Source organism: Myotis daubentonii, chromosome 6, assembly GCF_963259705.1.
Source record: "Myotis daubentonii chromosome 6, mMyoDau2.1, whole genome shotgun sequence".
Lineage (NCBI taxonomy): Eukaryota > Metazoa > Chordata > Mammalia > Chiroptera > Vespertilionidae > Myotis > Myotis daubentonii.
This window is the reverse complement of record NC_081845.1, coordinates 90510641-90532610: the sequence shown is the minus strand read 5'-3', so window position 1 is coordinate 90532610 and position 21970 is coordinate 90510641. Positions and strand designations below refer to the sequence as shown.

General features: G+C 41.4%; 1 protein-coding gene across 4 annotated transcripts in view; it reads right to left on the bottom strand.

Moving 5' to 3' along the window:
- The window catches only part of BTBD9 (BTB domain containing 9), a 454016-nt gene that overhangs the window by 55505 nt on the left and 376541 nt on the right, over nucleotides 1–21970 (bottom strand). For all 4 annotated transcript variants that reach the window (XM_059701796.1, XM_059701798.1, XM_059701797.1 and 1 more), the window contains exon 9: nucleotides 18134–18241. In XM_059701796.1, coding sequence (XP_059557779.1) covers nucleotides 18134–18241 — 108 coding nt within the window. The remainder of the gene's footprint in view (nucleotides 1–18133; nucleotides 18242–21970) is intronic.

Below are 21970 nucleotides of genomic sequence, written 5' to 3'. Positions count from 1 at the left end.
TAACCTTTGTAATAGAGATTGATAGGATTGAATCAACTGGTATAAATACAGTTGTAACAAGACAGAAACACTCAGAACTTAGAACAGAATCAAGAAGACAGAACTCATGAGACAGAATTCAGAAGACAGAACCTACACGGAGCCTGGAAACAGAAGAACTTCGCTGGAGAGAACATGGCAATAGATCCTGGACTGAACCTGACTGTGGAAATTGGCAGGAGAGCCTGACTAGAACCTGGTGACTGAACCTGGCTGGAGAATCTGGACAGAGCCTAGCAAGAGAACATGGCCACTGAACCTGGCTGGAGAATCTGAGCAGAACCTCTCTGGAGATCCAGACCAGAACTTGGCTGGAGATCCGGGCTAGGCTGCTGATCAACTGAACCCTGTCTCCTTGTCCTTCCTTCTTCGCCGACTCCGTCCACACCTTTGGGGACCCCTGGACCCGCTGGGGTTGGACCCCGGCAGGAAAACACTGAATTTTATGGGTTCTGAATATTTGTCAACATAAAGTCAAGAGATAAATTTAAATAGAGGTTGAGAGGATTAAAGTGTAAAGCTTATGTTTGTTTCTTTTCTAAAAGTATTTTCCAATGATTAAAAAAAAAATCAGAGCAAGAACGCCATCCAATCTTGACAGTGTGAGGCTCAGGGGAGAAGAGCACATAGCACAGTGACCCTTCCTCTCTCAGGGAAGGGCATCAAGTCATCTGGGCAAGTTCACTTTATACTTAAGATACAATCTCTTACAGAAAATTTAAAACAATAACTCGAGACTTGGCAGTTTTATCATCTAAGCTATTGGGCTAAGCTTCAAGCTACTAATCCCTTGAGGAAAAGCACAGCCAGGAGACAGCTGAAACGAGCGGAAGAATGGAGATAGTCGTTTTATTACAAATGGCTACTTCAGAACCATTTGATTTGACTTTGACGTTTTAAAGGCAAGATTAGACATTACACATTTTGGACACACTTGGAAAACAACCTGCCGATCTATCTTGTGAAGAAAGATGCCTCTGAAAAATTCATCATCTTGGTGAAAAGCCACCCACATTTTGGCTACCACTAAATGCCAAGCAGAAATCTCCTGTTATCAAGGGTAAGTGGAAAATTACTGATTATTACATGGTATTACACAGTTTACAGAAACTGCAAGTGCTCACTACAAAGTGAGCATCACACTTATCTCATTATTAGAGAGGGCAGCAGAGCACAGGCACAGCCTGCCACAAAGCCTGCTCGTCTGCAGGCTGCTGTGGCCGGGCTCTTGTTCCCAACACAAAGGTAACAAGAAGTGGCCTGGCGAGGGCTGAGGGCCGAGGGCACAGGCTGCACTCCACTCCTGCCGTCTCTGGGAAGGTCTGTGCTCTAAGGCAGTGGTCGCCAACCACTGCTCTAAGGCACACTTGAGCTTCCCTCCAGCAGGCTGAGGGGAGAAGGAGTGATCTCTATGTATCTACAAGCCCGAGCTCTCCCTTCTGCCGTCTGTGCTTCCAGGCTCTGCATGCTGCTTGCTCTCATAAATGTTACCCTACTGATTCTCTCAGAGAAGATCAGGTCTGTCTAGGTGTGTCGGAGCCCACAAGTGCCTCTATTTGCATCTGGGTCAGGGCCTCCCAGTCCCTACTGGCCCTGAGCTGAAGGGAAAGCCCATGAGCCCATGAGAGGAGGGAAGCCCCAGAGCAGGGCCTGACCTAGAGCAGTGGCTCAAAATATGCCTGTTAAGGTCATGGAGGGATACAGCAGGTTTCTGAGTTAACTCGGTCTCGTGCCCCACATTGGAGGTTTAGCAGGGGAATCATTCAATATTAGTTGAATACTAGTCTTAGTTAAGGAAGTAACAAAAGGAGAAAACTGACTGAGAAGATCAGCTGTTCCATCCCCAAAGAGGAAGGCTTAGAAGAGTATGTGCCGTGTTCCCTTCTCATCTCAGAAATGTGTAACAGTAATTGATATTAATGTAAGAATGTGATATTAATGCAATGTGAATGTATAAATTTGAATATCAGATTAGAAATCTAAAAATGAGTGCATTTGTAATTGTAGGCACAATACATGCCATGTCTTACCAAAAACTTGATTACTACTTAATGTCATGTGGCTCTCCATCCTCAGGGGGCAATGTAATCACATCCTGTGCCTCTGAGGCCTTTACTGGTCTACATGAAGCAGCCACAAACAGGCAGAGCTATGATCGAGGGCTCAACGGTGCTGTGAGAATGTGATCTTAACATTAGATTAGCATAGTTCTGATTCTCATTTTAACTAGGAGAAATAAATTCAGAAGATTCAGAAATGTAAAACAAGTAAATAAGTCCTTCCATGAGCCCTTCCTTCCCCGCCCCCAACATACCCCAGAGAAAGGACTATACATTACAAAGCTCCAGCAGTCAGAATTTCTATTAAGCCTATACATCCACTGCCAAATTCTAGAGAGAATTCAGCAACTCCCTAGAGAATCAGGAAAGAAAAAAGAACACTATACACAAGTTACTTCCATCTACAAGCAGCAGTACCAACACTGCTTCCCTCCTTTGCCTGAGGATCAGCCCGCTTAAAAAATTTATACTTAAAGGCTCAGAGAGGAGATGAGGAAGCAAGGACTATCACCCAGGCTTTGTCCCTAGAGGAAAATCAGGAGCTCTCAGACAAGTTTAATGTGCAATTCTCCTGAAGGTAGAAGGGTGGGTTTGGTGACTCCTCACCCCTCCCAGGTCAAGACTGCCAAGCCCATTACTTAAGAGTACAAGCATTCTTTTGCTGGGTAAGGTTTATTACGTGGGCTCTGGATTGTTGTATAAATCTGAATAAAGAGGTGAAAAGTGTATGAGCAGAAAACACTTGTTAACTCCCTCCTAAGCAGCTGGTTAATGTGTGCAATTCCAGATGATCACCAGTCTGAAACGACACTTTAAAACTTTGCAAGAAATGTTTATTACTGATACTCAGTACAAAATTTACAACACCATGGTGAAATTCACTTATATTCCACTTCAAGGGATTGTGAAAAGAAAATGTCAACTGTGGAGAAAATATGCTGTATGGATCTTGGCTTAACACAGGGGAAAAACACATATGCAAGTCTCTTTTGATAGGAGGAAACACTCTAATAAATGGCCTAATGGACAGAGTGATGACATTTTTTTAAAGTAGGCAACAGGAAGGAAAGGGAAGAAAAGCAGAGGCTAATATACTTTACAGCTTGGATAATGAAGCCCTAGGCAATCTGGACTTGACCACTGGTGTAAAGTATAGTCTCTATACTTTAAAAACTGATTTTTAAAGAATGAATTACAATATAGTTTGTGGAGCAAGTAGTAGTGACAAGGTAGGAAATCACATGCAAATGTAAGAGTAATATATCTATAATCTACGGTTTTCATCAGAACGTTTGGAAGATGAGTCTATCTGATTTGTTCCTTTATGTAATTTTTAAATCTGAACTTCACAGGTTCCTTTGGCTGGGAAATCACCAGTTTTCCTGCTACAATGTTGGCCAGTAGCAGGTGGCTGGGCTCAAAATGCTTCTTTTCAGAAGAACTATCTAACTCCATGCCATATTCTAATCACGTACACATTCTCACAGCCCATACCTGGTTTTATATAGCTCATGCAAAATTCTGGGAGACAGACTCAGAACCAGGACATCTGGGTTCTAATCTGGACCCTCCACCAGGAGAGAACCTGGGAAAGGCACCTGCGGCCTCTCTCAAATTCTCATTTGCACAGTGAGAGGCCTGGACTAGGATTTCCAAGGTACTCTCAGTTACCATATTTTATGCTTATCGGACCCTGGTTTGTATTTTACACTGTGTGTGTATGACATGGTTCCCAAATGTTCAGAATGTGTATATCTTGTTAAGTTTCTTCAGAGGAGAAATGTCTTCCTTCCTTCTCAGTATTCTCCCTCATGAGTGGCCTCTACCTACCAGGGTCACTTAACAGATAGCAGACTGAATCAGAGTTGGTTGGGCCATGTGCCTGAATATAGCCCGACTTGCTAGAGGCTACTCTGGGGAAATCTGGCCCTGTACTTCCAAGGGGGTCAATCCAGTGCACCTTGAAAGATGGCTGGATCTTTAACAATCAAACGTCCTTCCAGCCTAGCCCCTTACTCCTTCCTTCTCTGAAAGAGAGCCAAGAAAAAGTGAATATTACCAAGTTATATGCAAACAAATTAAGATGGTCATTCAGCTGACAGAGCCGTTACTTGTGTTTGGAAGGGACTAGAGGACTAACAGAGATTTGAAGATCAACAAGTGGAAATAAAGATAATTAGCTGGTCTAAAGTATGGACTTGTTTGGCAATAGTAATTGGGCCAGACTGAAAGGAAAGTTGGATACCCTTCAGGAAAGAATTAAAGAGATAAAGGTTAGAAAGTTTGGTGAGAGAGAGACATGGTAATTTTATATTTGAAATCTGGACATGAGATCCAACAGTGGGGCAGAATATTGAAAACAAGCTGCTTGGGGAAAGCTGGCGACAGGGAGACAGCAGATGACTCAGGAAGGGTCTGAGGCTTTTCTCAGCAGACCTCCCTGTGCCTGCAGCGGGGAGGGATAAGCCAACCAGCCCAGCAACAGTGTCCAGGCACAAAAACAGCACCAGGTGCACACGGAGTACACACCCAAGGAAATCCGTTAGAGGCTGCGGCAGTCCTCTGGGAGGGAGGTGTGGAGGTCTGAAACACATGCAGGTGAAGTAGAGGGCGAAAGGGCATTCAAGAGATGATGTGCTACCTGACAGGCTGTGAGGGCAAGAAAAGGAGAGTCAGAGAGGGAGAGATGCCCAGGGAAGGGCTACACCAACACAGGCGGGACACCAAGGAGGAGGAGCTGCTGCATGGGGAACCGACAATGACCTTAGTCTCAGACAAGCTGAGTTTGAGAAGCCATTCTAGAAGGGGCCAAGGTTTAATGGAACTCACGAATGGATGAGATTACACCCGAGTCAAGGAAGAGTGCCTTTTCAGCTCTAAACTCCGATTCTATGTGCATGCGGACCCCTAAATTAGAGGAACACGTTTCCCCCTTTTTCTGTTTTTTAACTTAGGAAGGAAACACAAGCCTGTAGCGCTCTGACATACACTTGAGGCCGCATTAATCCCTGCATGATTACCCAGACAGTGCTTCTTGCTAGGACCCAGAGACAAACTGAGGCAGGTCACTTTAAGACGATATGATCAAAACTACACTGACCTTCCTAATAGGCTTGACTTTCCTCCTTTGCAGATGTGCATGCTGAACATTCATTTTTATTTTTATTTTTATTTTTTAATATATATTTTATTGATTTTTTACAGAGAGGAAGGGAGAGAGATAGAGTGTTAGAAACATCGATGAGAGAGAAACATCGATCAGCTGCCTCCTGCACATCTCCCACTGGGGATGTGCCCCCAACCCAGGTACATGCCCTTGACCGGAATCGAACCTGGGACCCTTGAGTCCGCAGGCCAACACTCTATCCACTGAGCCAAACCAGTTTCGGCAACATTTTTAAAAAGGATTTCTATGACGACTGTTGTTGTGGTGTTTCTATGTGCTCAGTTTGCGTGCCTACAGTAGGGTTCTGTGACAACTACCCGAGGCCCATGGAGGAGCAGACTGCATTGCTCTGTTGGCAGAGCCTATCTTCGGAAAGGGGTTAACCCAGGCTTAGTCACGGGACAGTGCTGGGGCTGAAGGGACCCAGAGCCCCAGGATGCCAGAGAGGAGTGTGCTCCGTTGGACAGATTCTACCTACCTGCTGGGCAGGTACCCAGGGTGCCTTGGCATGTGGCTTAGAGTTCCTCACCAGAGATTAAGGCCAGCTTTTTTTTTTTAACCTTTCACTCTGAACATCCAGAGAAGCAATGGAAATATATTAACCTGGCAAACAGTTTTTAAAGCACTTGGCCTCTCCATCAAGAAAAACTTAACTTTCTCTAAGAGTGGTTAAAAGTAAAGATAATGGTAACTGATACACAGTTACTGGAGGATCCAAGTCATTAACTTGAGGGGCAAGGACAGATGCGGAGACCAGAGAAAAACGAACCTTTGACAATGATTAAACCTGTGTTATGAATAAGGCTGTAAGTGAATCAGGATGATAGACCAATAATGGATTAATAGATAACTTGGGAAGACACATTCCTAGTCTATAAGGACTACATTATCAGGGCAATAAGCAACTTTTATTCTCTCACAAACTCTGCCTTGCTCCACGTGCCAGCATGTGAGCTGGGATGGACAGACTTTCTAATTGAGTTCTGTGATGACAACAGTTCTAGTAGCAGGACAAATGAAACCATGTATGCATGACTGGACACCAGAGTGGTAGCACTTACCATTCATTCATTCATTCATTCATTCATTTATTCATTCATTCATTCATTCATTCATTCAATACAAGTGTTAAGGTCCTTGCTAGGCTATCATGGACAAGAATGGGTAAGACAGATCAAATCCCTGCTCTCATGGAGCTTCCAGTCTAGTGGGAAAAAACAACAACAGTCATACAATAACCACACTAAACAAAGGGTCATTGCAAACTGATGTGAGTTGTGAAGGAAAGTAGCTTGGTTCAACGAGAGGGAATAACAAGCGATCAGATTGAGATGGGTGGTCAGCACAGACTTTCCTAAGAAACTGGCCCTTGAGCTGAGAACAGAAAGATAACGGCATTAACCAGACAAAGGGCCGGGGTCAGGGCTCCAGACAGAGGCCATGGTGTGTGCAAAGGCTCTGGGAAGGTGCAGCATGATGTGGAGCAGGAGAGAGGAAGCCAGGTTGGCGTGAGCAGGGACAGTGAATCAGGATGAGTATGGAGATACAGGATGGGGCCAGATTGTGCAGGCACTCCAGGCCACCTGAAGAATGCTGGTCTTTATCTAGAGAGCAGCGAGGAGCCAGTGAGGGGTCTTAGCAGGTATAATACAGAGCTGAGCTTGAAAAGCGACACTCTGGCCACAGCGAGCAAACTTGAGCACAGACATGTGAGGGGCAGTTTAGAGAGTGGATAGAGAGGAGAAAGATGATGGCAGTTGCACTGGTGTGGTCTTGATTTGTTGTCATTGGAATGTAATACTAATATGAAAGCTATTTTCATAATAAAAGAAAAATCTTTCTGACCATGCACATTTTAAGTGTGCTCACCCCGCTCACTGGGAAAGTTTATTGAGGTGTGGTTCATTTTACTTATAACAGGTATCAGAGAATGAGGTGGCTCCTGGATGAAGCAGGAAGGAGAGGGGGAGCTCTGGGCCTCTCCCTCCTGATCATCTGTGCACTGACAGGACTTCATTTCTTCCCAGCTCCTTCATCTGTCAAATGTTCTGGGTGGGAGGAACCTCTCCACTGGTGGTTGACAGAACCTGCTGATAGCTCTACGTTTACAACTCAGGTCACGTACTTAGCATCAAAATCTACTTTCCACCTGGCTTCCAATATATGGGTAAATTTCTGCATAAAAACTTTCTGCGGGACAGAAGATAAGTCCCTTGTCTAGATGTGTAGGTATGAGTGACTGACTCCCTACTGATGCCTTCTACAGGGCAAGCTCTGACATCTCATCATAACACAAGAGTCTGTCTAGTGTCCTCTGTGTGTGCGTGTGTCTGTGTGTGCACGCATGCACTTTATCTAAATTCTGTTAGTTTCCCATTTTCATTTTTTGCCATTCCTCTTACAGTTACACGCTCCTTTACCGTTCAAGTTCTAAACCTTTTGACAAAATTAACAGCAATGTTTGCCCTTTAAAAATTAAACACAGGAAAGAACATGACTGGCTTTTTTCATTACTGTCAGATGCTATGTAGAAAAATGGAATTAAGTGTGAGAAGAGAAAAATAAAATCTCCCTGAACATTTGAGAAGTGACAATTACACAACCAGAGCCCATTAATTGGCTCACACTTCAAGAAGGAACAAGCTAGTACAGTCCTCCAATCACACAGGGAAGGGGACCTGAGGAGAGCAGCATCTCTTCCCACAGCAGAGACTTGCAAGAAGCAGTAATATTTCAGTACCAGCCTACGTGACAGTCAAGAGCTCCAGTCCCATCCTGGAAACTGAAACTGACATTAAAAATGAACTTCCTCTCATCAGCAGTCTCAATGGTGAAGACATTTCCTCTTTTAAAAACCACTTTCTTTTCATTGCATCACATTAATGACCCCAAGCCCTCTGCACACAACCCGCAGGTTGCACGATTAGCAGTGACCTCCTGGCACCAACCCAAGATTTTCACTTTATTAAGTGTCAGGCTAAGAAACAAAGCTGGCGGAAGAAAAGCTTCCTCAACTTTATCACTAACAATGGCAAAAAAGATGCAGGAAATCGCAGGTAAGGTAAATAGTTTAGATTTAAATGCACTGTTTTTCAATCTTGCTATACTTTGGAAGAGTTTACTGAGGCTGTAAATCTCCACTTTTAATTTATTTCATTGCCCTCAACACTGCAGCACTCAGAAAAAGAAACACAACTCCTTGTTCTAAGATTCCTAGTGAATAAACAGAACCAGCTACAGAAACCAACCCCAGAACAGAACGCTGACCTTCCCCAGGACAAAATGGCAGTAGTCAGCGAGGGGCACGCACTGCTGCTCAGATACGAGTGCCATCATGCTGAAGACCAGTGAGCAGACGAGCTGCCCCCACAGCTGCCCCTGCAGGTGACACAGACTGTCCAAGTGCTTCTCAGGGAAGGCGCAGGGGAGCATGCTGTAGGAACTGCCTAATCCACAATGATGCTCCAAGGTCTCAAGTAGGCCAGGCCCTTTGAGAGGGGGAGCCACATGGAAAGAGACTGGTGAATTCCCGGGGAAAGGCGAGCAGAGGAAGCATCAGAGAACCGGCTCTAAGAGGCCCAAGGGAGAAGCACAGGAAAATGTGGCTCAGGTGTCCTTTTCAGGGAAGCACAACTTGTGCTCGGGTAAGTGGCAAGGTTCTGAAAAGCTGCTAGGAGATTGCTATGAAGAGCATTTATTTAATTTATTTAATTTATTGCTGACTGTGAATAAACCATGCCACTCTGCTGCATATGCTGCTCTGGGAAGAACAAGTGTCTACAAAACAATCATGGCTGCAGCAAGAAAAAACCCTCTTTCAAATAAAGTTTTCTTTTTTATTTTAAAAGAAATACATATAAGTTGGCCAAAAATGTAGAAAACTAGAAATAAGTCCCATAACCCCAATACACAGAGGCAGTCATTATTAACATTTTAGCCTATTTCCTTCTGGTTTTCTTCTTCCATAATTTTATTTCCTACTTATGATAATACTTCCATAATTTTGTACCTTGCTTTAAAAAACCTTATTATGTAAGTATTTTCTTAAATTAAAAACTCTTCACACATCTTTTTTTAAAAATATTTACTCAAGGACATGCTTCGATTGATTTTGGAGACAGAGGAAGGGAGGGAGGGGCGAGAAAGTGAGAGCAAGAGAGAGAGCGGAAGCGCGCGCGAGAGAGAGAGAGAGAGAGAGAGAGAGAGAGAGAGAGAGAGAGAGAGAGAGAGAGGTACAACTGGTTGTCTTCCACACACTTCCTGACCAGGGCTCGACCCTGCCACCTGGGTATGTGTCCTGAAGGGGAATCAAACCCACAACCCTTTGGTGCACGGTATGACACTACAACATATTGAGCCACACCAGACAGGGCCTTACAACATCATTTGTAATGAACACTTAAGAACTTACTTAAAAGGGAATTTGGATAGTATGTCTAGCAGGAAGATAGTTTATGAAAAAATTCAGCTAAAAGCTAGAAATAGTAGGCAATTCTAATAATCACAGAATTCTCAAATGGAAAAGAAAAATTTCAGTATTACCCAATTCATTATATCTAATCACTTATATTTCCCAAAATGTTTTCCAAGGTTAGTGCTGGACAGATGATGGCTGAGGTCATTAACACTTTGGCAGACAGAATTATCAGTCAATGGGACCACAACAAAGTGAAGAAATGGTTAAAATAAACACAATGAGGTTAATATGCTAAGGAGCACACACCGGCAGGAAACCAGACAGCTGTATACATGGGAGACATGCAGCCAGACTCACGGAAGGGAAGGGAAGGGCATGGGTCAGGGAGCATCAGCAGCACTTTGGGGAATTCAGTTCAAAATGGCGGACACTGCAGGTGCATTAAACTTTCTCCCTTCCTGGGACCCAGTGAGGTGACATCAAAGAAATACAAAGAGAATACATTCATAAAGGTGTTGCAAACTAGATGGAAGGATATTAGCAAATCAAGGTTTTGTTGAATTTCTAGAAAATGGTAGGTGGATGAACTATTCATAAACCTGAGGAGAACGGGCAGATTTCCATATTGAAGCAAAGTGGGCAGGGTGACAAAAAATTACCCAAATACAGCCATATCATTGTGAAATTTAAGAACTCCAAGGATGAAGAGAAGATCCTAAGGGATTCTATCAGGAAATATAAATTACTACAATGAATAAGAATCAGATTACACCAGATTTCTTCTTAGCAAGATTTAATGCTAGATGGCAATATATCCAAGCTTTCAAGTTATAAAGGAACTGAATTCTATATGCAAATTATGTTTCAGCCATGTAAAATTCTGAAAATTTGCTTTCCACATTCCCTTTCTGGAAAAAAAAATTACCTCCAGATTCACTCTGTTAATACCCATTAGTGGTCTTCTTAACAAAGACCTAAGAAGTCATATTTGGCTTCAGACTCACCCAGGAGAGAGAACAGGAAACACAGCATGCCACTAGAGTAGCAGCAGGCATTGTTCCTTAGGGTGGGGGAATCCCTGTAGTAGTCTACACAACTGTACAGGAGCTATTCCTGCTGGCATGCAGGTGACAGCTCAGGTGAGAATGTATAAGACTCACACTGGGCAGGTGTGGAGCCACTCTGGCTTAGAAGCCTCATATTCCAAACCATTATCTCTAATAGCTCCATAAACAGATCCCAGAATTTTCATGAGGGACAAGGCAGCACACTCAGAAAAGTGAGCACACTCAGAAAATCCAAAGCTACGATTTTTGAGAAGATATTTATAAGTCCTCCCTGGCCAGGTGCAATTTACTAATCAGGGGTAATTTTTTATCACAAGCAATAGTGCCAAATTGCACAGATGACATTCTACATCTATAAGGTTTCCAGAAGAACAATCTAGAAAGATAACCAACTGGGTCCCAGGTCAATATCTCCTACAGAGAAAAAAGGGGTTTTGCTAACCCTGTATCCACATTCCACAAAAGAAAAAAAAAAATCTGAGAAACAGTGGAACCAACCCAAATACAAAAGCAAAAGAAATTTTAGGATCACAGCTGTAGAGTAGGCTTAGGAAGCAGTCTGTTCAAAAGATTAAACAATGACCAAACAGAAGCTTCTGAAACAGAAAAAAATAAAAAAGGCAACTAGGAACTCCAGAAATCTGGCTAATAGGAAGCTATTTATTATCTGTGGAATAATTCTGAGCACCTGTAAGAAAATCAACTCTACTTGATCTGAACACAGTGCAATTCTTCCAAGGCAGGTACAAGTTCAGTGACAAAATATGTCTCTCACCACAGATCTACAGTGGACAATATTTATAAGATCAGAATCTTTTATTGAGTTATTAGTGGTTTTTCCCTTTCAGGATAAATTTATACTTAACACATGGAATATTTAACTATAAGTTACAGAATATAAAATAAGTATCAGATATCTTTACTAGTATAATGTCAGGGTGGTGGGACAGCTATCAGAAAATGGGGAGAGGCAGGAGAAATGAAGGAAAGGTTAATTTCTTTATTAACACAGTAGAGAGTCAAGAAATACTGTCCACAATTGATGGATCAAAAAATAGAGATTTAAGTATATTGTTTAGTTTAAAAAGGTAAGTAATAGCAGAACTAAAAAAAATAACTAACAAAAATAAGGAAGGTTAAGTAAGCTAAATTCCTCATTTTTATAAGCAAGATGTTAGTAAAGCTGATAAGTTAATTAAATAAATAAATGTAAAATATTATGTACAATTGAGAAGTTACAAAAACAAAGACAAAAACAGTCAAAGCCAGCTATTTCTGAGGAATGGAACAGAAGATAAAAAGGCAAAATTTTACTTTTCACATATTTTTGTTATTGTCTACACTAATTTTCAACGTGCATGTTTTACATTGATAATAAAAAGACTGATATCTGTATCATATGTACTGTATTGACATAGATTTAGGGTTCAACAATTTAGAGGACAGTAGAGAAAGGAATCAAAAATTGGAAAACGAAGATTTTTGAAATAAGGTTAAAGGGTACAGGATTAGATTATGTAAAAAAAGGGCAAAAAATAATTTTATAAAATCTGTTAATATATTTAAGACAACACAGATAAACCTTAAGTGCATTATACTAAGTAAAATAAGTCAGAGAGAGAAAAGACAAATACTGAATGATCTCACTTACATGTGTGGAATCTAAAAAAACAAACAAAAATGAACTCAAATTAACAGGACAGATTGGTGGTTGCCAGAGGCAGTGGGGCGGGGCGGTGGTAAGGAAAATGGGTGAAGGTGGTCAAAGGTACAAACTTCCAGTTTTAAGAGAAGTAAGTTCCAGTGGTGTAATGAACAACCTCATGACTACAGTTAACAATAATGATTAGTATTTGAAAGTGCTAAGAGAATAGATCTTTAAAGTTCTCATCACAAGAAAATAATTGTAGCTATGTGAGGTGGTAAGATATGTTAACTAAACTTATTGTGGTAATCCTATCTAATAAAAGGCTAAAATGCAAATAGACTGAACGGTGGAACAACCGGAACAACCGAACAACTGGTCACTATGACGTATGCTGGCCACCAGGGGCTTGTTCAGAACATGGCAGGCGTTGGCCAGGCGGGATGGTGGAGCAGGTGAGCGGGGGTACCAGACCAAGGCGGGGCGCCAATTGCTGCCATCAAGGTGAGCCTCGGGTGGTTACTGAAAATTCTTTGCCTCCGCGTGCCACGGTCCCACTCGGCACTCACACCTGCTGCTGGCACCGGCCCCACTCGCACCCGCTGCTGGCGCTAGACTCGCCACTCACACCCACTGCTAGTGCCAGCCCAGCTCACACCCACTGCCGGTGCCTGGTGCCAGTCCTGATTGCTCGGTGCCATCAGCGGTGCGAGTGGCAGCTGCTGGCCCTGATTGCCCCTGAGAACTTCTGCACCTCCCCTGCTCCTGAGGGGTGATTGGGGCAGCAGCCGCCACTCGCACTCACTGACGGCACCGGCCCCGCTCGCACCCACTGTAGGCACCAGCTCCAATTGCTCCAAGCCTTCAGCGGGTGTGAGCAGGGCCAGCGTCTTCAGCGCATGGGAGTGGCAGCAGTGGGAGCGGGGCTGCCGGCAGACAAGGGACTGGGCGGCCGCTGCGGGAGGAGCTGGGCGGGGGCGCAGAGGATGGGCAGAGATATGCCCCTGTGCCTACTGCAGCCTCGCGGCTCAAAATTCCTTTCAAGGTGCACGAATTTATGCAGTGGGCCCCTAGTCATTTTATAATATACTAGAGGCCCAATGCAAGAAATTCGTGCAAGGGGCTTGGCCCTTGCAGCTGCGGCAGCTGCCTCGGCCTTGGCCCCCACCTCCACAGCTTTGTCTGGAAGGTCATCTGGTCTAATTAGCATATTATGCTTTTATTATTATAGTTACATATATCAAATTATTATGTTATACATCCTAAACTTACACAATGCTGTTTATTAATAACATCACAATAAAACTGGGGATAAAACAAAAGCACTCAATACACAAACAGGGTTATCCAAGACAGAAAATGAGCCTTTATCCTAAAAGCAAAGAACTTAAGATACCAATAAAGGAAACACCCACACACACACACCCCAGCCCCCAAGAGCAGAGAGACTTACAGGAGACACTGGAGAATCTCATTCCCTGGTATTTTTCAGAGGACAGTGAAAATCTACCCTCTGATTACTTTTTCACTAGGCAGAATGCTATTAAGGCAGGATCTAAGGCAGGATGTAAAGATCCTATAGAACTTGATTTATAACATGACTCACATTCTTTATTACAATAAAAAGCAGGCTACAATTCTTGAAGCTAATAGAATCCTCTTTGAGGACTGTTCTGGAGTATAGTAGTTAAAAAGGAAAGGCTTTCTTCTTTTATTATCTGCATATTTTCTATTATAGTTAACACCTAACACAAAAATGGAAGACAGTACACTGTGGTTATGCCTATAACATAAAACCACAACCGTTGGTTCCAATGATCCCAAGAGGGTTAACAGGCACTTGCCTTCTTGCTACTACTCTTGTTCATCTAATATATTACCTATTTAGTAATTTCTAAAACACTTCCTGCTGTAGCATCTAAGTGCTAATATACAAAGTTAAAAACATATAAATTATTTAAATCCAATAAAGTAATGGAAATGAAAAATAAACAAGAGGAAAGAAAGATATTGATAACTTTAATGCAAAGCTACTGGGAAAGGTCCTAATAAGTGAATGGGTTTTTGAATCAAGAAAAACCCCATTTAAATAAGTATACAATTATTATGATACATCTCAATCAGTAGTTAGTCAGCCAATTCTTGTAGAAAACCAACATTGTATAACACCTTCAACAGGGAAACATAAAAGAAAGAGGTGAGACGCCTCACCCAAGTGGCTCAGTTGAGCATTTGACCTATGAACCAGGAGGTCATGGTTTGATTCCTGGTCAGAGCACATGACTGACTCTCTCATCACTGATGTTTCTCTGTCTCTCCCTCTGTCTCTCCTCTCTGGAATCAATAAAAATATACCTTAAAATAAGAAAGAAAGAGGTGAAGAAGGTGAAGAATTCAATTTGTAACACATAAAGTGACAGAAGAGATGGGTGATTGTAACCAGATGTGTCAAGCTTTGAGGAAGCAGAGGATATGGCCTGTGAGCTGTACACCCAATAAGCAATGACTATGGAAAGACAAATGGGCAGCTGTTCATGGGCCTTGAAGGCCTCCCTCTTTTTTTTTTAATGTACCTTTTCTTGACTTCAGGGAGGAAGGGAGGAGAAAGAGAAACATCAGTGATGAGAGAGAATCACTGCTAGGCTGCCTCCTGCACACCTCCTACTGGAGATCAAGCCCGCAGCAACCCGGCATGTGGAATCAAACCGTGACCTCCTGATTCATAGGTTTATGCTCAACCACTAAAACACCACTTGTATAAAAAGGCCTTCCTCTTGTATAAAAAGGGTTCATAGAGCTTGGAAACACTCCATTTACCAGTTTTCATCATCTGTCTTGGTTTAGCTCTCTACTAATGAATGCTAGGAGGCGATGCAGTACAGCAGAAAGAGCTATGCCACAGGTGCTCTGTATTCAGGACAAAATGAGATAAAATATGCAAAGTACTGAATACTAGTTATTAAACAATTATTAGTTTTCTTATGCTATGCCAGAGATGACTTCAAGATTTGTGCTCCACTGAGAAGACACTGCCCAGCCAGAAGTGACCATATTTCCCAGTCCTACTAGAGTGACTATGGCAACTGACTAGTTCTCTCTTGGGTCATGCAAGTGGAAGGGATGTTCACTATGCCCAGGCCCAGTTGTTCAGAACCAGAAATACCTTCTCTCTGTTCTTTCCCCATCTGCCAGCTAGGTGCAGGTGATGCTGATGAGGCCCTAGGAGAGGGCAGAACCACAGAAGGAAGATGGCTGGGTTCCATCATCACCTGTGGAGGCCACTTGACAGCCAGAAACACCCACATCGACTGTTACATGACTGAGAAATAAACTACTGTGTTAAGCCACTGAAATGTTGAAGTCACTATTTGTTACAGTAGCAAGTGTTGCCCTAACCAATATAAATATGCTATATGATAATACTACAATAATGGTGAGGGTGTCAGAAATTGCATCAAATAACCATCATTAAAACTATTACCAAATCGTGGCCAAAAAGTACATGAAAAGATTTTCCACATTATTAGCCATCAAAAAAATACAAATCAAAACCACAATGAGATGCCACTTCACTCCCACTAGGATGGCTATGAACAAAGAGACAGACAATAATAAGTACTGGGAAGAATGTGGAGAAACTGGAATCCTCATACATTGCTGGTAGGAATGCAAAATGGTGCAGCTGCTGTGGAAAAGTTGGGTAGTTCCTCAAAAACTTAAACCGTATCACCCTGCAATTCTACTCCAGTTCTAGGTATATACCCAAGAGAACTGAAAGCATACATTCACACAAAGACTTGTACCAGAATGTTCAAAGTAGCACTATATATAATAGTCTAAAAGTAAAACAATTCAGCCCAGCCAGGTGTGGCTCAGCAGTTGAGCGTTGACCCAGGAACCAAGAGGTCACCAGTTTGATTCCCTGTCAGGGCACATGCCCGGATTGTAGGCTCAGTCCCCAGTAGGGGGTGTGAAGGAGGCAGCAGATCAATGATTCTCTCTCATCATTGATGTTTCTATCTCTCTCTCCCTCTCCCTTCCTCTCTGAAATAAATATATATATATATATATTTTAAAGTAAAACAATTCAAATGTTCATAAAATGATGAATGGATAAACAAAATGTGATCTAGATCTCCATATGATGAAATATTATTCAGCCATTAAAAAGAATGAAGTGCTGATACATGCCATAACATGAACAAACCTTGAAAACTATACCTGAAAGAAGCCAGGAACAAAAGATCACTTACCTTATGATTCTATTTATATGAACTATCCAGAATATACAAACCCATAGAAATAGAAAGTAGAATATTGGGTGCTGGGGCTGAGGGAGCTGGAGGGAAATGGGAGTCTACTACTGGGTAGGATTCTTTTGGGTGTGATGAAAATTATCTAAAACATTAAATAGTAGTTATGGCTGCATAGTGAATATACTAAAAACCACTGAATTGTATGATTTAAAAGGGTGAATTTTATGGTATGTGAATTATTTTCTCCTCAGATAATTTGGCTCTACATAGAAAAGTACTGAGCTCTTCTCAGGTAATGACTGGTAAAGGGTATGAAGGAACCATCTAGACCAGGGGTTCCCAACCTTTTTTGGCCATGCCCCACCTAAGCATCTCTAAAATCTGATGCCTGCCCTCATGACATATAATTCTTATTATTTCAAAAAGTGAACTGCTATTCACGTGGAGGAAGCCTAAAAGGCCATTAACTTGGTCTAAACAAACTTCCAAAGAACATGGCATCCATGAAAGAAAAAAAAAAAAAGAACACAAGGACAGTTGAAGTACTGAGGAAGAAATCACTAAGAAATTGTTAAAATAATAATAATAATAATATGAAGTGATATGAAAAAATAGCAACTAAAGTTTTAAAACATATAATAAAGAACTGAAATGCATAAATATGTCATAATATATATTTATATACTATATATGAGGCCCCTGGAATCATAAGAAATGCAAAAAAATCACTGTTAATAACTCATTCGTGAATTGCCTCCCTTAAAAATCAAATTGCCCCCCTGTGGGGCATGTGCCCCACGTTGGAACTACTGGTCTAAATGCTCATTTCAATCTGAGTGGTAGTTACATGGGTATATACACATGTACATGTTCATTCCAGGCATGAGTCTAGGCTGGTCAGAACTAGCAGAATCCTGACTCCTAGCCTCCCCCACAGCAGGTCAGCTCAAACAGCCCCAATGCCCTATGCATGAGATGCCCCTGTTCGCCTATAAAGAATCTAAGGTACAAACTTTCCTTAGTTTGGGTAACAGCGTAGGGAACACAGAGATAAGTATTTAAAGCTAACCCTGAGAATGGTATGAGGGTGGGGAACAGGACAGAGTCCCAGAATAATGACTGAACTGTATTGCATCAGCAAAATTCTCTAGGGGAGAAAAAGTCCTAAAGGGGTAGTGTGGGATGTGGGGGGAGGACACAAGACAGAATTGTATATGGGAAATATATTTCCCCCTGCTTATTAGTACATGCCATTTTCAAAAATCAAGTTCAAATCCCAAAATAAGGAGAGCTTGTTTGGTCATATAAAGTAAATTCTCATCTAAGTACTTAATAGTCAAAACTGAAGTAAAGGATCATGAGAATGTTTCGAATTTCAAAATAAGATATAATCTAGTGATTCTATGAGTCTTCATTGGAACCTTCTGAATCCACTGGGAAGGCTTTTTAAATTGGAACACATCCCTCAAAGGATGTCACTTACTTGCAGGAGACTTTAGTTCTGTCGGCCACCATGGTCCACTGTTGCTGGTTGGTGGAAACCTCAATGTAGTAGCTGTAGCTCCGATCATCACAGTCCCAAAGTAATAACCTGAACAAAGGGAAAACATAAGGATGCTGTGAAATGTCCTCAGTGGCCTGAGGGAATCCCTATCTACTCTCCCTCCCGCCTGCCTCTTTTGCCCCAATACACTTCCAGGACTGGGGAAAGAAAGGGAATCCCCGACAAAAGTTTGATGAGAGAGGGCGGAGTCAATCTGCAACAAGAGATTTGTCTCTTTAGGACTTCATTTCACTAGTCACCCAATCCCAGGAAGCCTCCGTCCCCAGTGGCAGAGCTCTTCTGCCTGGTTTACCAAGGAGATGTCACCATGTTCTCTTTCGTGTTACAACTCCCACCTCCAGTTAGCTGCACTGACTAAAGGTAATCTCCTGAGACCACTGTGCTTCCTAATCAATTGGGAGTGTTGCAATGACCCAAATTATCACCTTTTAGATTCCTTCTCATTACCAACATTCTTGTTTGCATACCATTGGTAAGATTATCTGATTTGGAGATACAGGCAATCATTCATCAGTAAAACTTTTCTATTATTTAGAAACTAGTGGCCCAATGCACAAAATTTGTGCACATTAAAAGGGAATTAGAGGAAATATTTTAATATTGCTATTTGCCCTTTCTCTATAATAGAAGTGTGAGAGATGAAAGGAAATTAGTAAAATGTATATGAAAATAATATATAAATGTATTAATAAGTAAACAGTAACAAAAAGGATATAACAACAACAGAGGCATGATATAAAAACAACAAAAACATGATATGAAAACAAAAATATGATATAGAAACAACAGTGATGCAAACAATGACTGATAAAGTGATTAAACTTATTCTAATATCTCCCTGTACACCACATTAAGAGTGAAAATACTTTCAGAGTGCTTGACTCATTTCCCTTATGATGAAGTATTTAGAACTTTAACGTCACATGCTCTTTGAACTCGAGAGAAAGCAACATATAACTGACCATGTGCAAAAACAGGTTCAGGTAGGAATATTCCTACTCTGTCTAGAGTTTGTCCTTGTGATTTATTAATAGTCATCACAAATGCTGGCATAATACCAAAGGAGTAATACTATTAAGAAATTCGATGGGAAAATTTTCCTTTTCAGCATCATCTGTTGAGTCAATGGAATCATCACTCAAATATGTGTGAAAATCTCCATCGAATATATCCAAAATTTTTTCATTTAATTTTTGAACGTGCTCATTTTTTGGACAAAGAATTGCACATTTAGATATACTTTTAATATCATCTAGAGATACAGTATTTCCAAATGTAGCTTCAATAATAGATCCATTACAAATCATTTCACAGAGGATTTCAATAATATCCATTCCTAAATGAAATCTGCTATTAAGTTTGCCATATCCAAGTTTTACAAACCATCCACTATAAGCAGAATCCTCTGATCTCATATTTATTTAAGAGACAACTTTCTGAAACATCCCCAAACATTACAGTACTTTAAACTCATTTGTACTATGGCCGATCGCATAGCATGCGGCACAATACGGAGACACTGTCAAAAATCCCCTCTAAGAAGAACTTTCCCACCAGATATAACATTCAAATTCATAATTTCTCTTAGTAACCTGTCTATGGCGTTTATAGCATGAATGGATGCCATGACGCATTCATCAATAATGAGAAGTTGGGCCTTTTTAATAGTTTTAGCAACTTCACTGTTTATATCGAGTCTAGAAATTTAAGTTTCATTTAATGGAATCAGTAACTCATTTAATGGGAATGAAAGGTGCTTCCACCGAGACGCAATTCCTGTAGACCAGGGGTTCTCAACCTGTGGGTCGCCACCCCTTTGGGGGTCGAATGACCCTTTCACAGGGGTTGCCTAAGACCATCGGAAAACACATATATAATTACATATTGTTTTTGTGATTAATCACTATGCTTTAATTATGTTCAACTTGTAACAATGAAATTGGGGGTCACTACAACATGAGGAACTGTATTAAAGGGTCACGGCATTAGGAAAGTTGAGAACCACTGCTGTAGACGCTGCGGGCAAAACAGTACCACCACGACCTCTAATATAATGTATTAAAACTTTATAAAAATATGCCGCCAAGCTCCGAGGGCCGGTTCCTGCCTCAAACCTCACCCTCACGGGAAACAGCTATGGGAAACAGCTCGGGGAGGGCGCAGTCCTTGGCAAGGCGACCCAGGACTCAGTGCGTCCACGCTCTGAGGGCCGGTTCCTGCCTCAAACCTCGCCCTCATGGGAATCGGGGGAGGGCGGAGGGCGCAGCTGTTGCCAAAGACGACCCCTGCAGGACTGACTGACTTCCTTCCGGTTGTTCGAGCCTTGGACATGACGGGCATTATACCCAGGGTTTTTATATAAATAGATTGATTATCTTGGTCCTATTCTTCTTAACCCCTTCTTTAGCCCAGATAAGAACCTGAGCTATATGATTCCATTTACATAAAGCTCAAGAGACAAAATTTATATATGGTAACAGGGATGAGAATAGTGGTTATCTCTGAGGGTGGCAATGACTGGGAACCTTCTAGAATGCTAGTAATGTACTAATTTTGATCTGAGTGGCAGTTACATGTAAATATTCAGCTATACATAAAATATATGTACACTGTATATGTGTTATTCCTCTATTTAAAAAATAGAATAAAAAAGAACCTAAGTATTACAATACAAGACCAGACTACAGGCCAGCATTCTGCTTGACAGTGCCCCAGTGGAGAGAGATCACTGTTTTCTATCATCTCCTTGCCACACAAAATCTCTATCTTATTTGTTTTACTGCTGGTCATGCACAGCGCCTTCCTCCACCAGCTAGAAAGTTAGATAGTGAACTCCCTGAAGGTAAGACCTATGTCTCATAGGTTTTTCTTATTTATTTATTCATACATTTTTATTGATTCTATTAGGGTGACACTGGTTAATAAAATTATGTAGGTTTCAAGTGTACAATTCTATAATACCTAATCTGTATATTGCATTGCCTTCATCACCAAAAGTCAAGTATTCTTCCATCACCATTTATCCCCCTTTACCCTCTCCTACCTGCCCCCCCAGACCTCTTTTCCTCTGGTAATCACCATACAGTTGTACCAACCTTGCATTCCCAGAATAAATCCCACTTGATCATGGTGTATGATCTTTTCAATGTACTGCTGAATCCAGTTCACTAATATTTTGTTGGGGATTTTAGCATTTATGTTCACCAAGGGTAATGGCCTATAATTTTATTTCTTTGTAGTGTCTTTATCTGGTTTTGGAATTAGGATAATGCTGGCTTTGTAAAATGAGCTTGGGAATCTTCCCTCCTCTTGAATTTTATGCAACAGATGGACAAGGACAGGTGTTAGTTCTTCTTTGAATGTTTGGTAAAATTCTCCTATGAAGCCATCCAGTACAGGGCTTTTGTTTGTTGGGACTTTTTTGATTACTGCTTCAATTTCACTAGTAGTAATCTGTCTACTCAAGATTTTCTGATTTTTCTTGATTTGGTTTTGGTACATTGTATGTTTCTAGAAATTTACTCAACTGGTCCAGACTGTCCAATTTGTTGACATACAGCTGTTCATAATATTTTCTTACAATCTGTTCTATTTCTGTGGTGCCAGTTGTTACTTCTCCTCTTTCATTTTTGCTTTTATTTATTTAGGTCCTCTCTTTTGTTTTCTTGATGAGTCTGGTTAAAGGCTTATCAATCTTGTTTATCTTTTCAAAGAACCAGTTCTTGGTTTCATTGATCCTTTGTATTGTTTTTTTAG